This window comes from Oncorhynchus mykiss, chromosome 9, assembly GCF_013265735.2.
Source record: "Oncorhynchus mykiss isolate Arlee chromosome 9, USDA_OmykA_1.1, whole genome shotgun sequence".
NCBI lineage: Eukaryota > Metazoa > Chordata > Actinopteri > Salmoniformes > Salmonidae > Oncorhynchus > Oncorhynchus mykiss.
In genome coordinates, this window is record NC_048573.1 from 16,180,970 (window position 1) to 16,195,457 (window position 14,488).

Below are 14,488 nucleotides of genomic sequence, written 5' to 3' on the forward strand. Positions count from 1 at the left end.
TCTTCAAAGTAGCCACCCTTTGCCTTGATGACAGCTTTGCACACTCTTTGCATTCTCTCAACCAGCTTTATGAGGCAGTCACCTGGAATGCCTTTCAATTAACAGGTGTGCCTTGTTAAAAGTTAATTTGTGTAATTTCTTTCCTTCGTAATGCGTTTCAGCCAATCAGTTGTGTTGTGACAGGGTAGGGCTGGAATACAGAAGATAGCCCTATTTGGTAAAAGACCAAGTCAATATTATGGCAAGAACAGCTCAAATAAGCAAAGAGAAACGACGGTACATCATTACTTTAAGACACAAAGGTCAGTCAATCCAGAAAATTACAACAACTTTGAAAGTTTCTTCAAGCGCAGTCGCAAAAACCATCAAGCGCTATGATGAAACTGGCTCTCGTGAGGACCGCCACAGGAAAGGAAGACCCAGAGTTACCTCTGCTGTGGAGGATAAGTTCATGAGAATTACCAGCCTCAGAAATTGCAGCCCAAATAAATGCTTCACAGAGTTCAAGTAACAGACACATCTCAACATCAACTGTTCAGAGGAGACTATGTGAATCAGGCCTTCAATGTCAAACTGCTGTAAAAACAAAAACACTACTAAAGGACACCAATAATAAGAAGAGACTTGCTTGGGCCAAGAAACACAAGCAATGGCCATTAGACCGGTTGAAATCTGTCCTTTGGCCTGACTCCAAATTTGAGATTTTTGGTTCCAACCGCTCTGTCTTTGTGAGACGAGGAGTAGGTGAACGCATGATCTCCGCGTGTGTGTGGTTCCCACCGTGAAGCAAGGACAAGGTGTGATGGTGTGGGGATGCTTTGCTGGTGACACTGTTGGCGATTTATTTAGAATTCAAGGTACACTTAACCAGCATGGCTACGACAGCATTCTGCAGCGATACGCCATCCCATCTGGTGTGCGCTTAGTGGGACTATCATTTGTTTTTCAACAGGACAATGACCCACACACCTCCAGGCTGTGTAAGGGCTAATTGACCAAGAAGCAAAGTGATGGGAGTGCTGCATCAGATGACCTGGCCTCCACAATCACCCGACCTCAACTCAATTGAGAGAGTTTGGGATGAGTTAGACCGCAGAGGGAAGGAAAAGCAGCCAACAAGTGCTCAGCATTTGTGGGAACTCCTTCAAGACCGTTGGAAAACATTCCAGGTGCAGCTGGTGGAGAGAATGCCAAGAGTGTGCAAAGCTGTCATCAAGGCAAAGGGTGGCTACTTTGAAGAATATAAAATATCTTTTGATTTGTTTAAGACTTTTTTGGTTACTACAAGATTCCATGTGTTTTTTCATAGTTTTGATGTCTTCACTTTTATTCTACAATGTAGAAAATAGTAAAACAAATGTAGAAAAACCCTTGAATGAGGAGGTGTGTCCCAACTTTTAAATGGTACTGTATATGTGTATGTATGTATATATTAATCTGGTTTGAGGAACAATAAATTCAGAATCTATTGTCTACTCTTGTTACTGCTAGAGCTTATTTTCATTTTCAGAAACCCCATTGTGATAAATCACTGTATATCATTATGTATAACTTTGAGAAAATTAAAATGAATATATTTTGTCTCGTTGTTTAAAGTGTGCGCAGGACTTGTTTGTCGACACATGTTGGTATCGTGTTTGTTAGGGATGGGCATTTGAAATTATTTCACTCTTCGGATAATATGACATTATTTCTGCTATCAGGATAGTCGACATTGAAAAACGCAGTTAAAAAAAACACTTGACAAGTCAGAATGACACAAACGTCAAAGGCAGGCTACCACAACGGACAGGCTGCAATTCTCCAGTAGTTTTTGGCTAACAGCAACGGTGAAAGAGAAGTCTGATTTTCGCCATGATTGATGAATTCTGTTTGAAATTACCTTTCTGGTCAGTGTTTTGCATTGCTCTGGGTCAGGTTTTGTGGAACCGTGGCTATGTACGCGACAGTAATTTCTATTTGAAGTGGAGAAAATAGGTTGTCAGAGTTTACTGGAGGACTAAATGCGCTAGCTCCAAAAAATCAACAGTTCAACTGTTGTTTTATTAAATAAAGAATTTCAATTGTCACGGTGTATCCCTGTATGTAATAATGTCTCAATGATCATTTAATTTAGAAAAAAAAGGTCAAATGAACACGCACACAAGTAAAGGAATACTGAGGTTTGTTCGGATTTTTGAATATTCAAATAACCGTGATAGTCTGTTGTGTGTGTATGCGTGTCTAAAGGTGTACTTTTACTGACAACGAAGGGGATGCTGTTGCTTTAACTGAAGTGATCTGTATAGGTAGGAATCCAGCATAGACTCAGTCCTCGTTAGTATAGTGGTCAGTATCCCCGCCTGTCACGCGGGAGACCGGGGTTCAATTCCCCGACGGGGAGGTAAGATTTTTATTTTCGTTTTACTTCTGCTTGTGAGAGAAGCCTCATTGTAAAATGACCTTCAGTACTTGTCTTTACTCCACTATAGCTACTCTACAGTGTCGTTTAACCCACTTGTAAAATGGATGGTGGTGGCAAAGGTCTGTTGTTTTATTACTGTAGATCTTGACCGTTCTGTTTTGAAAATATAAATCTCACTCAAAGGACCATGTCATTGTTATCGATCTGGCTAACGGACCTTCAATTAAGAATCTATAATAGATGACCACAGTATGAGTCATAATACCCATAAAACCTAGCAGTCAAACACGAAAATGGTTACAATTGTTTTTCGACCATAAATTTTTCCCAATGGGGATTTTGGTAACACTTCAAATGAGGTGAGTGTTTTGCGTAAGCTTACCCCGGCGTGACATTTTTATAACCGTGTAAATTTCTCCCAGACAAGGTGACTTTCATGAATATATTCACTTGTATTTACCCATCCCAAAATGAAATAGAGGCGACACTACAGACACCCTGGTTTGAATCCAGGCTCTATCACAACTGGCTGTGATTTGTGAGTCCCATAGGGTGGCGCACAATTGGCCCAGCGTCGTCCGGGTTTGGCCCGTGTAGGCCTTCATTGTAAATAACAACTTGTTCTTAAGTGACTTGCCTAGTGTAATTTAAAAAATGAATATGGATGAGATACAACCAAGAGTGGTGCGGTCTGCACTAGCAATGGTCACAGCAAATTAACGCTCTTATTTCATCAACACATTACTATTAAGGTTATAATATTATAGAGAACAATCTAGATTCATTATATGTGATTTATAATGTAATAGGGCAAAGAAAACAACGTTTTGGCATTGCTTTCTTAGCACCCCTCTTGAATTGCCATGTTTTCCCCTAGATTCTAGAGCAGTGAGTGGATAGCCGTATACTGTATAACTTTGTGAAATTTTGAATTAGTGTATAGAGTCAATTTAGCGACTTTGACGCTGAGTATTCAGACCCTTCCAGCGTCCGTCTTTTATTGGTAAGAGGCTAACGAAAAACTCTGCTACTTTTCAGGCTGCCTTGGGGAGTTTTGCCACGGGGAGTTTTTTGGTTTTGATAGCATTTAAAGATAAAATATATCTTTAAGTGTAACCATGTAGTATATACGTCTGTTCAGATCTGGATGTTACCCCTCTGTTTTGCTATACAATTATGACTGCAAGCTGAATATTTCTCTGTCTGGATAAGATGATAGAACCCAGGTTAAGAACCACTGCCGTATACTGTATAACTTTGTGTATAGAATTAGTGTATAGAGTCAATTTAGCGACTTTGACGCTATATTTAGCGAGTATTCAGACCCTTCCAGCAAAATGAGAAGTCTCACTCTCTCCAAAATCGGTCCAGGATAAGCCCAATGCGTTTCTATTCAAATAACGAATATTCAAATAACAATGATCATCCCTAGTGTGTGTATGTGTACTAATATGGACAACCAGTGGAACAAGGGATGCTCTGACATCTTTAACTTATGTGCATGGGTAGAATTCCAGCACACACAGTCCTCATAAGTATTGTTGTCAGTATCCCCGCCTGTCAGCGGGAGACAGGGGTTGGGAAGGACATGGAAAATATATTTTTTTAAACGCCTGTCTTTGAGATAAGCCACGTATTAAACATCTGTTCAGATCTGGATGTTACCCCTCTGTTTTGCCATACAATTATGACTGAAAGCTGAATATTTCGCTGTCTGGATAAGATAGTAGAATTTTTGCAGCCATGTAACGGAGGAGTGATTTCCATCAAATGACCGTGGTCCTTGTTCCACGTGTGTCCGAGCCCTATCAGCTTAGTCTCTGTGGCGCAATTGGTTAGCGCATTAGACTCTTAACACAGGTGCATCCTGTTTAAGTTTCTGCCTGTAGGAAGGGAGGAGCAAAATGGAGTGGTGGTCAGATTTGTAAAAAGGACAGGGGAGGGCCTTGTATGCATTGTGGAAGTTAGAGTAGCAGGGATCCAGAGTTTTGCCAGCACGAGTACTACAGTCAATATTCTGATAGAATTTAGGTAGCCTTGTTCTCAAATTTGCTTTGTAAAAATCCCCAGCTGTAATAAATGCAGCCTCAGGATATGTGGTTTCCAGTTTGCTTAAAGTCCAGTGAAGTTCTTTGAGGGCCATCGTATATGACGTATATGAATCCGGCTCGAAGGACCAGATCATCAATATGTAATAATCTGGCTTGACGGCCAGAAATAGGCATGGGCAAAAATTTGCTTTGTGGAACAATACATTCAGAACCTATTATCCACTCTTTTGTTATACTGCTAGATTGTTTTCAGCAACCACATTACAATAAATCACTGTATATCACCAACTTTGAGAAAGTTCAAATGAATGTATTTGTCTCATTGGATGTGTGTTTAAAGTGTGCGCTGGACTGGTTTATTGGAAAATGTTGGTATTGTGTGTGTTTGTTAGGGATGGGCATTTTTAATTATTTAACGATTCAGATTACTTTTTTTCCCCTCCTGGTATCCGGCTAGTCAACGTTCAAAAAACGTAAATAATAAAAATAAAAAACACTTTACCAGTCAAAACTAATTTCAAAAGTTTGTTTTATTAAATAATTTCAATTGTCATGGTATATCCCTGTATGTAATGTCTCAATGATAATGTCATTTAGAAAAAAACTTGAATAAACTCAAATACCCATGACAGTCCCTAGTGTGTACTTAAATGGACAACCAGGCGGAACAGGATGATGTTGTGTGATTAACTGATGCGCATTGGTTGAATTCCAGGACACGCTCAGTCCTCATTAGTAGTGGGCAGTATCCCCTCCTTGAACTGTATGTATTTTCCCCCCTCACTTCAAAACTCAGTAAAAAAAAAAAAAAAAAAGATTCAGACAACTTTTGTTTTTTTCAACAATTTATACAGCATTCAAACATAGAAATAAAGAATAACAATCTTCAAATACCGATTTTTATCAAGTCTTCATTCTAAGTCTTCTAGACTCTGTCTACCATTGGTTAAACCTGCCAGTCGAAGTCTGAAATAATAAACATATTCATTCTCATTCAAATTAAGACTAATTTGATTATAGCTGCTACAGTGATATACAGTGTCATTGTCACACTTTGCATATGAGCTTGTTTTGTTCTGTAGATGTAAGCTTGAGTATTTATGGTTGTGTGTGTGTGTGTCTACAGAGACAACCAGTGGAACAGGATGTTGCATTGTAAACTCCATGTAGAATGAGATGACAGACAGCCAGAGGGCAAGGTTCAGTCATTAGATTCTGGAACTTGAAATCTTTAGAGAATCAAATGTTGTTGTACTTCAGTTCAACTGCCTCAGTTCTGGGACAACCCTTTTTTTGGGGTCTCTCCTCATCCACACCAGTCTGGTCCAGGGACGTGTTCAGCAGGGCACAACATTGTGGCATTTTCTGATATAAATATGTTACGTAGAACTAACACCCCTCTCTGACGTAGAATAATTAATCTCGGGTCCATTCATAACAGTTCTATATGCATCTTTCAACAACATTTAGGCTTCTGAACATAGTCCTGATCCAGACTCTCCTCTCATTGGGAAGATTTCAATTGTAATCTCATGTCCTCTCTCATCCCCTCCTTCTCAAAACCCATTGGGAGAAGGTCAGAGGGAAGGGACCTCTGGCTTTCTCATCCAATGGGTTTTGAGAAAGAGAATTGTATACTCCTCATGTCCTCTCTCGCCTTGAGATCTTCCTCTGGTATCCCCTCTGTCCCTGTCCCAGCAACTCAGTCTCTGTGGTGCAATCAGCTACTTTCGATAACGTTTAGACTACGGAATGTGACCCTGGTCCTGACTCTCCTTCTGTCCGGGTTCTCCCTCCGTCTCAGTTTGTATAGTGGTGGTGGTCTGGGGGGCCTGGTCAGTAGGTGTGGTGGTGGTCTTGGGGGCCTGGTCTCGTGGTTGTGAGGTATCCAGGGCTAGCTGCATGGCCCAGATGCTGAGAGGCCTCATGTAGGCCAGGGAGCGGTAGATGCCCTTCTCACAGTAGGCCTCCGGGGTCTGAAAGGCCATGCCCAAACGCTCCCACACCGTCCGGTAGCAGCCCTCTGCTGTACGTAGACCCTCCTCCAACATACCCTGACACAGAGAGAGGGGTTCAGAGGTGTGATATTGGTTTTCCATGATTGGTAAATTGATAAATCGATTGGATTGACATAGTACATAGAGGTGGGTTTAGAGGTAAGATATTTTGGTTTGAAATGTGTAAGATGGGAGAGGATTGGATGTCATATCTGAAAATGTTAAATTTGGTATTATTTGTTGATTTTACTGATATGACAGACTGAGCAAAAAAAAAGTTTGTAATAACGTGAACTAACTCACTTGTATATCGCGCTGGTCCGTAAAATTGACGTTATTTTAGCACACAAAAAACATAATACTTCCAGATCAACTGTAATTATCAATACCATTGTAAAGCACAATTTCTCCCCTTTCCAACAAAATCAATGACGAGACCTCCATGATGGAGGTCGACCGATTAATCAGAATGGACTGTTAAATAGGGCCGATTAAGTTTATTTCAATCGGTAATCTGCATTTTTGGACACCGATTATAGCCGATTACATTGCACTCCACAAGGAGACTGCGTGGCAGGCTGACTACCTGTTATGCGAGTGCAGCAAGGGGCCAAGATACGTTTAATGCTAGCTAGCACCTTATCTTATAAAAAACAATCAAAACCATCACTAGTTAAACTAGTAATATCAACCATGTGTAGTTATCTAGCTTGTCCTGCGTTGTATATAATCGATGCCTGTTAATTTATCGTTGAATCACTGCTAACATGAATTTCTTTTAACTAGGGAAATTGTCTCACTTCTCTTGCGTTCTGTGCAAGCAGAGTCAGGGTATATGCAGCAGCACCTGGCTCATTGCGAACTGTGTGAAGACCATTTCTTCCTAACAAAGACCGTAATTAATTTGCCAGAATTGTACATAATTATGACATAACATTGATGGTTGTGCAATGTAACAGCAATATTTGGACTTAAAATAAAAATAGATAAAATACGGAACAGTTCCGTATTTCACTGAAAGAATAAACGTTTTGTTTTCGAAATGATAGTTTCTGGATTTGACCATATTAATGATCTATGGCTCGTATTTCTGTGTTATTATATTATAATTAAGTATATTATTTGGTAGATCAGTCTGACTGAGCGGTGGTAGGCAGCAGCAGGCTCGTAAGCATTCATTCAAACAGCACTTTCCTGCATTTGCCAGCAGCTCTTCGCTGTGCTTCAAACACTGCGCTGTTTATGACTTCAAGCCTATCAACTCTCGAGATTAGGCTGGCAATACTAAAGTACCTATTAGAACAGCCAATAGTCAAAGGTATATGAAATACAAATGGTATAGAGAGAAATAGTCCTATAATAACTACAACCTAAAACTTCTTACCTGGGAATATTGAAGACTCATGTTAAAAGGAACCACCAGCTTTCATATGTTCTGAGCAAGGAACTTAAACGTTAGCTTTCTTACATGGCACATATTGCACTTTTACTTTCTTCTCCAACACTTTGTTTTTGCATTATTTAAACCAAATTGAACAGGTTTCATTATTTATTTGAGACTAAATTGATTTTATTTATGAATTATATTAAGTGAAAATAAAAAAGTGTTCATTGTTCATTCAGTATTGTTGTAATTGTCATATATATATATATATATATATATATATATATATATATATATATATATATATATATATATATATATATATATATATACATATATATACACACACACACACATATATAAAAAAATCGGCATCGGCTTTTTTTGGTCCTCCAATAATCGGTATCGGCGTTGAAAAATCATAATCGGTTGACCTCTACTACATGATGCCCGTCACTGCATGATTCAAGAAGGCAATGAGCTCCGTCGGGTCTTTTTAAAAATGGCAGGTGGGGAAGCGAAACTAATGCGTGATAGTGAGAAGGAGAGATGTCGTGTGGGGAAACGAAACTAATGCATGATAGTGAGAAGGAGAGATGTCGTGTGGGGAAGCGAAACTAATGCGTGATAGTGAGAAGGAGAAATGACGTGTGGGGAAACGAAACTAATGCATGATAGTGAGAAGGAGAGATGTCGTGTGGGGAAACGAAACTAATGCGTGATAGTGAGAAGGAGAGATGTCGTGTGGGGAAACGAAACTAATGCGTGATAGTGAGAAGGAGAGATGTCGTGTGGGGAAACGAAACTAATGCGTGATAGTGAGAAGGAGAGATGTCGTGTGGGGAAACGAAACTAATGCGTGATAGTGAGAAGGAGAGATGTCGTGTGGGGAAACGAAACTAATGCGTGATAGTGAGAAGGAGAGATGTCGTGTGGGGAAACGAAACTAATGCATGATAGTGAGAAGGAGAGATGTCGTGTGGGGAAACGATACTAATGCGTGATAGTGAGAAGGAGAGATGTCGTGTGGGGAAACAAAACTAATGCGTGATAGTGAGAAGGAGAGATGTCGTGTGGGGAAACAAAACTAATGCGTGATAGTGAGAAGGAGAGATGTCGTGTGGGGAAACTTTTTTTTTCACTCGATCTGTCCAACTTATCCCCTCTAAAATGTAAATAAAACATAAGACTTTATAAAGACTACTATAAATATATATTTATAAAGACTACTATATTTGGAGGTTTGAATTGGGTTTTTAGGGTGGTGCTAAAATGATCTTCAGAAGTAAACAGCGGCTTTTGAGAGTCATGACAGCTTGCAGTGATGACGCAAAAAATGACTACCCTGTCCCCTTCTTGTTTTTAAATGGTGAGAGAAGTGCTTCACCTGGTGGAGAGAGGCTGTAAGACAGAATTAGTTGCTTTATGCGTGCTATACGTTACGCCATGACACGTTACATTGTGACGTACAGCGTCAGAGGGGTCAGTTTTTTTCAACTTTTCTCCAATACTATAGTGCCATTACCATGTCAATCAACGCTTAAATAGTTCACACACCAGATTTTGATGTCAACACAGTCCCATTAGTTTTCATTGCAGCCTCGTTACTTAAAAAAGGTTTGTTGAAAAGGTCAGGAGGCTTCCCTCCCCTCTCCCCATACTGACTTTCTCACTCACTCACCTCATGGATCATAATAGCAGCCAGTCCGTACACCACTCCGATCCACACCTCGTCTGACTGGACACTGGAGTGGTCAGGTACCCCCTCCGGCCTCATACCGTTGACCGCACCCATTTGACCCCCAGCGAAACTCATCACGTTCAGGTCAAACACAGACTTCAGTGCACTGCAAATCTTCTCCTTAGGAAAGGCCTGGGGGAGAAGTAGTTCATTGTTTTGTTTGTGTAGTTAGATTCAATCAGTGTGGTCAGAATGCTATGTTGAGTCAGGATGTCATTAACAGTAATAATATTTCAAGTCATTTTAAGCACTTTAAGGCATTGTCACTTTACATAATCAGCCAGATAAAAAAGGAATGCGCGATAATGTAAGCAACAAAGTCACATTCCAATCAGTAAGAGAAATCTGATAAAAATCCTAGTACAATCATTACTAGACCAATGGAGGTTGAAACATCAGTCTGATCAGGATCAAAATGTTCCTCTGTTTGCCCAGTTTGTGGCGCTTGTTTGGTCAATCGTTTTTTATTAGGGTTTTAGTAGTCAACAATAGTATTACTATTTATGTCTTGGCTTTGTGTCTGACCTGAAACTGGCCATCTCCCAATCCAGATGCCCGCAGGAACCACTGGCCAGCACACTGGTCTGACATCACACTGTTGGAGAGATCCTGCCCACTACTGTCGTAGTTGTAGTACTGGCCTGAAGAGACAGAGACATAGTCAGCTTTTAGTCTTAATTATACAGCTAAATTAAAGCCAGGCTCTGAATGGTGTTTTTACTACGAGGCTTATCTCAAATACAGAAACAAAAACTGTTTTCCAATCCGTCAGGGAATTGAAGCCCGGTCTCCCTGGCTCCCGCATGACAGGCGGGGATACTGACCACTATACTAAACGAGGACTGAAGTCATTTATTAAGAACACTAACTATAACATATCTGACACAGATCCCAAGCATATAAAACTCTGGTATAATGACCATAAATGTATGGTTGTCTATGATTCAAGTACAATATAATTAATTAGTAAGTTGTATTCCAGAAGTTTAGTTGCTTACTACAGAATTGTGGCTTAATTTCAAACTATAAAAACACATCACAAGAACACACTTCTTAGCAAATGTGTGACATTGCTGAAGAACGTGTAACACAAAACAATAATTGCAGCATTACTCCATATTCATTACTGAACGTGCGCCCCCTACAGGCAGAAATAAGGTACCGACCATTCCACAGCAGCTTGTCGAAGGCGGCGCTCCCCCGGTCTAGTATGTCTCTGAAGCGCTGGAAGGCAGCCTCATTGTTCACCAGCCTGGCCATCTTACACATCACACACACAGAGGCCAGCCACAGACCCCCACAGTACGCACTGAGAGAGGGAGAGAGCAGATTAGAATTCCTATAAACGAACACTAAAAAAGTAACACGTGGAAATCTTTAAATTACAAAGTGTGACCTCGCCTCATACATTAAAACACGCATGCAGTATAATTCCTGGTCGAAAACAGGAAGTTGAATTCTTTGATGTGACCTTAGAACACAGTCTCACCTCCCTGGGGTGGGTCAGGAAAGCAGCTAAAAATACAACTCCGTCAACGGACTTAGTCTTTTCCTGTTCGCCATCAGTGGGAACCTCTAGTACAAGTTATGTCACGCCATTTACCAGCTCCCTCCCTTTTCCTTAGCTCTCACCTAGGTCCTGTTGCGGTCCATCCGTCGTAGGTCTGGTCGGCGTAGCCCGAGTTCTCTATCAGACCGTCTCCATCCGTATCAAACTTCATCTCTGACTCCATCACGGCCTGAAGGGGGATATAATAACATTTATTAAATAATACAATCCTTATTATTGTAAGTGATCCTATCAGCACTCATCCCGTGAGACTCCTTCCTACCTGGCAGATGGGCCACATGTCCTGGAGGTACTGTGTGTCCTGGGTCAGGTGGAAGTCTCTGTAGACCTGCAGGACAAACTTCAGGTTCAGGTCCTTCCAGTCAGCCGTGTCGTGGATTAGGTAGGCGTTGACACGCTGCCACGGCTCATCATCTAGATCAAATCAAACTTGATTTATATAGCAGATATGACTAAATAATGGTTTGAATAACCTTATTTACTATTAAGTATTGCTTTTTATACTCTATGCAATGCTCACTGCACAGAACACAGGAACACAAATTATCAGTGAATTATTGTAATGTTTGTTTGTGTCAATTAATCCCATAATTGATGGGTTGCCAACTGGCGATTTGACACAAATTCATTCATGCAGTGCTTCACATACATCTACAATAAGTGAGAAAGAAAAACAATATTAGATAAATAAGTTAGATAGACAAGATACATAAATCTCCCTGGAGAACACAACTGATGCGCTCATTCTTATCCAATGGCTACCTCTGTACAGAAGGCAGACATGTTATTTAACGTAAGACAATGCAGATTCACTAAGACACAAATCACAAAAGCCGAAAGGGTCCAATTCTTAAATAACATGAAATCTGAACTCATTGTGGTCATAACTCTATGTCTCAAAATCCAAGTTACATGCACATATCTGAATTCAGTGCCAGTATTAAACCCAATGTCTAATTGAACAAACAAATTCAACATGTAAAGTGTTTGTCCCATGTTTCATGAGCTGAAATAAAAGATCCCAGAAATTTCCATACGGACAAAAAGCTTATTTCTCTCATGTTTTGCAAACAAATTTCGTTACAACCCTGTTAGTGAGCTCCTTTGCCAAGATAATCCATCTACCTGATAGGTGTGGCATATCAAGAAGCTGATTAAAAAGCATGATCATTACACAGGTGCACCTCGTGATGGTGAAAATAAAAGGCCACTCTAAAATGTGCAGTTTTGTCACAACACAAAGCCACAGATGTCTCATGTTTTGAGGGGGCGTGCAATTGGCTTGCTGACTGCAGGAATGTCCAAGAGCTGTTGCCAGAGCTGTTCCCAATTGAATGTTAATTTCTCTACCATAAGCTGCCTCCGTTGTTTTAAAGAATTTGGCACTACATCCAACCAGCCTCACAACCGCAGACCACGTGCATGGCGATGTGTGGGCGAGCGCTTTGATGATGTCAAAGTTGTGAACAGAGTTCCCCATGGTGGTGGTGGGGTTATGGTATGGGCAGGCATAAGCTACGGACAACAAACACAATTGCATTTTATCGATGGCAATTGAATGCACAGATATACAGTGACGAAATCCTGAGGCCCATTGTCGTGCCATTCATCCTCCGCCATAATGTTTCAGCATGAAAGCTGAAAATGTCCCCGTTCTTCCATGGCCTGCAAACTCAGACAAATCACCCATTGAGCATGTGTGGGATGCTCTGGATCGACGTGTACGACAGCGTGTTGCAGTTCCCGCCAATATCCAGCAACTTTGCAGTCATTGAAGAGGGACAACATTCCATAGACCATAATCAGCCTGATCGACTCTGAGAAGGAGACGTGAAGCACTGCATGAGGCAAATGGTGGTCACACCAGATACTTTAAGGTTCTGATCTACGCAACAACATTTTTTAAAAAGGTATCTGTGACCAACAGTTGCAGATCTGTATTCCCAGTCATGTGAAATCCATAGAGTAGGGCCTAATTAATTTATTTTAAAAAATTTACTTATTTCCTTTAACTCCGTAAAAACTTTGAAATTGTTGTATGTTGCATTTATGTTTTGGATCAGCACACACACACGCCCTTTAAAAAGTTGCAACGTACTGCAGCACAGTTTGTGTGATGCCTCAGAATTCTATGGCATGTTATTTAAGTGCCAACCGCAGGTACTACTAATGCTAGTTTGACCACAAGAGGGCATCTTTGAGCAGCATTTAATAGCCTTCAATAGTGACTGTACCAGAGAATTTAAAACCTTTTATTGTAAGAACATAATGGGACTGAATAAGACATTTTGCTTAGTTAATTAGATTAATATTATGGCGTTTCTATTCCAAGAAAAACAAAAACCCTCTGGGTTTCCATTAGGATGGAACGGAAAATATGGCGCTGTGCGTGACAGTCAGGAGTAAGCTGGGCTATTTAGCTAAAGAATCCCCGTGTCACGCGGGAGACCGGGGTTACATTTCCAGACTGGGAGGAAGGAGTAGGCTGTCCTTTGGCTGTCTCTGAAATTGTTCTTAACCTCTTGAAACTAGGGGGCACTATTTTCATTTTTGGAAAATAACGTTCCCAAAGTAAACGGGCTATTTTGTCAGGACAAGATGCTAGAATATGCATATAATTGACAGCTAAGGATAGAAAACTCTAAAGTTTCCAAAACTGTCAAAATAGTCTATTGAATATAACAGAACTGATATTGCAGGCGAAACCCTGAGGAAAATCCAATCAGGAAGTGCCTCTTATTTTGAAACCTCTGTGTTCCTATGCACCCCTACTGGCCATTGAAAGGGATATCAACGAGATTCCTTTTTATACGTATTCCCTAAGGTGTCTACAGCATTTTGACATAGTTTCACGCCTTTATGTTGAAGAATGAGCGTAAACGACTACATTGCGTAAGGGGCCAGCTGAGGGCTCAGAGTGATTATTGCGTAAAAAACATAAAGGTAGTAATTTTCTCTCGCTCCTACTGAAAAGCCAATTATCCCGGTTGATATATTATCGAATAGATATTTGAAAAACACCTTGAGGATTGATTATAAAAAACGTTTGCCATGTTTCTGTCGATATTACGGATCTAATTTGGAATATTTTTCGGCGTTGTCGTGACAGCAGTTTCCGGTGGATTTCTCAACCAAACGTGAAGAACAAACGGAGGTATTTCGGCTATAAAAATAATCTTTATGGAACAAAATGAACATTTGCTGTCTAACTGGGAGTCTCGTGAGTGAAAACATCCGAAGCTAATCAAAGGTAAACAATTTAATTTGATTGATTTTCAGATTTTCGTGACCAAGTTGTCTGCTGCTAGCTGTACATAATGCTATGCTAGGCTATCGATAAA

General features: G+C 40.4%; 1 protein-coding gene across 3 annotated transcripts in view; it reads right to left on the reverse strand.

Moving 5' to 3' along the window:
• Positions 1 to 5,287: 5,287 nt before the first annotated feature.
• Positions 5,288 to 14,488, reverse strand: part of gba2 (glucosidase, beta (bile acid) 2) — a 33,865-nt gene continuing 24,664 nt past the window's right edge. For all 3 annotated transcript variants that reach the window (XM_021614907.2, XM_021614905.2, XM_021614906.2), the window contains 6 exons: positions 11,410 to 11,561; positions 11,210 to 11,316; positions 10,744 to 10,886; positions 10,103 to 10,218; positions 9,518 to 9,709; positions 5,288 to 6,509 (listed from right to left, as the gene is read on the reverse strand). In XM_021614907.2, the coding sequence (XP_021470582.2) occupies positions 6,201 to 6,509; positions 9,518 to 9,709; positions 10,103 to 10,218; positions 10,744 to 10,886; positions 11,210 to 11,316; positions 11,410 to 11,561 (1,019 nt within the window). In that variant the 3' untranslated portion in view covers positions 5,288 to 6,200. The remainder of the gene's footprint in view (positions 6,510 to 9,517; positions 9,710 to 10,102; positions 10,219 to 10,743; positions 10,887 to 11,209; positions 11,317 to 11,409; positions 11,562 to 14,488) is intronic.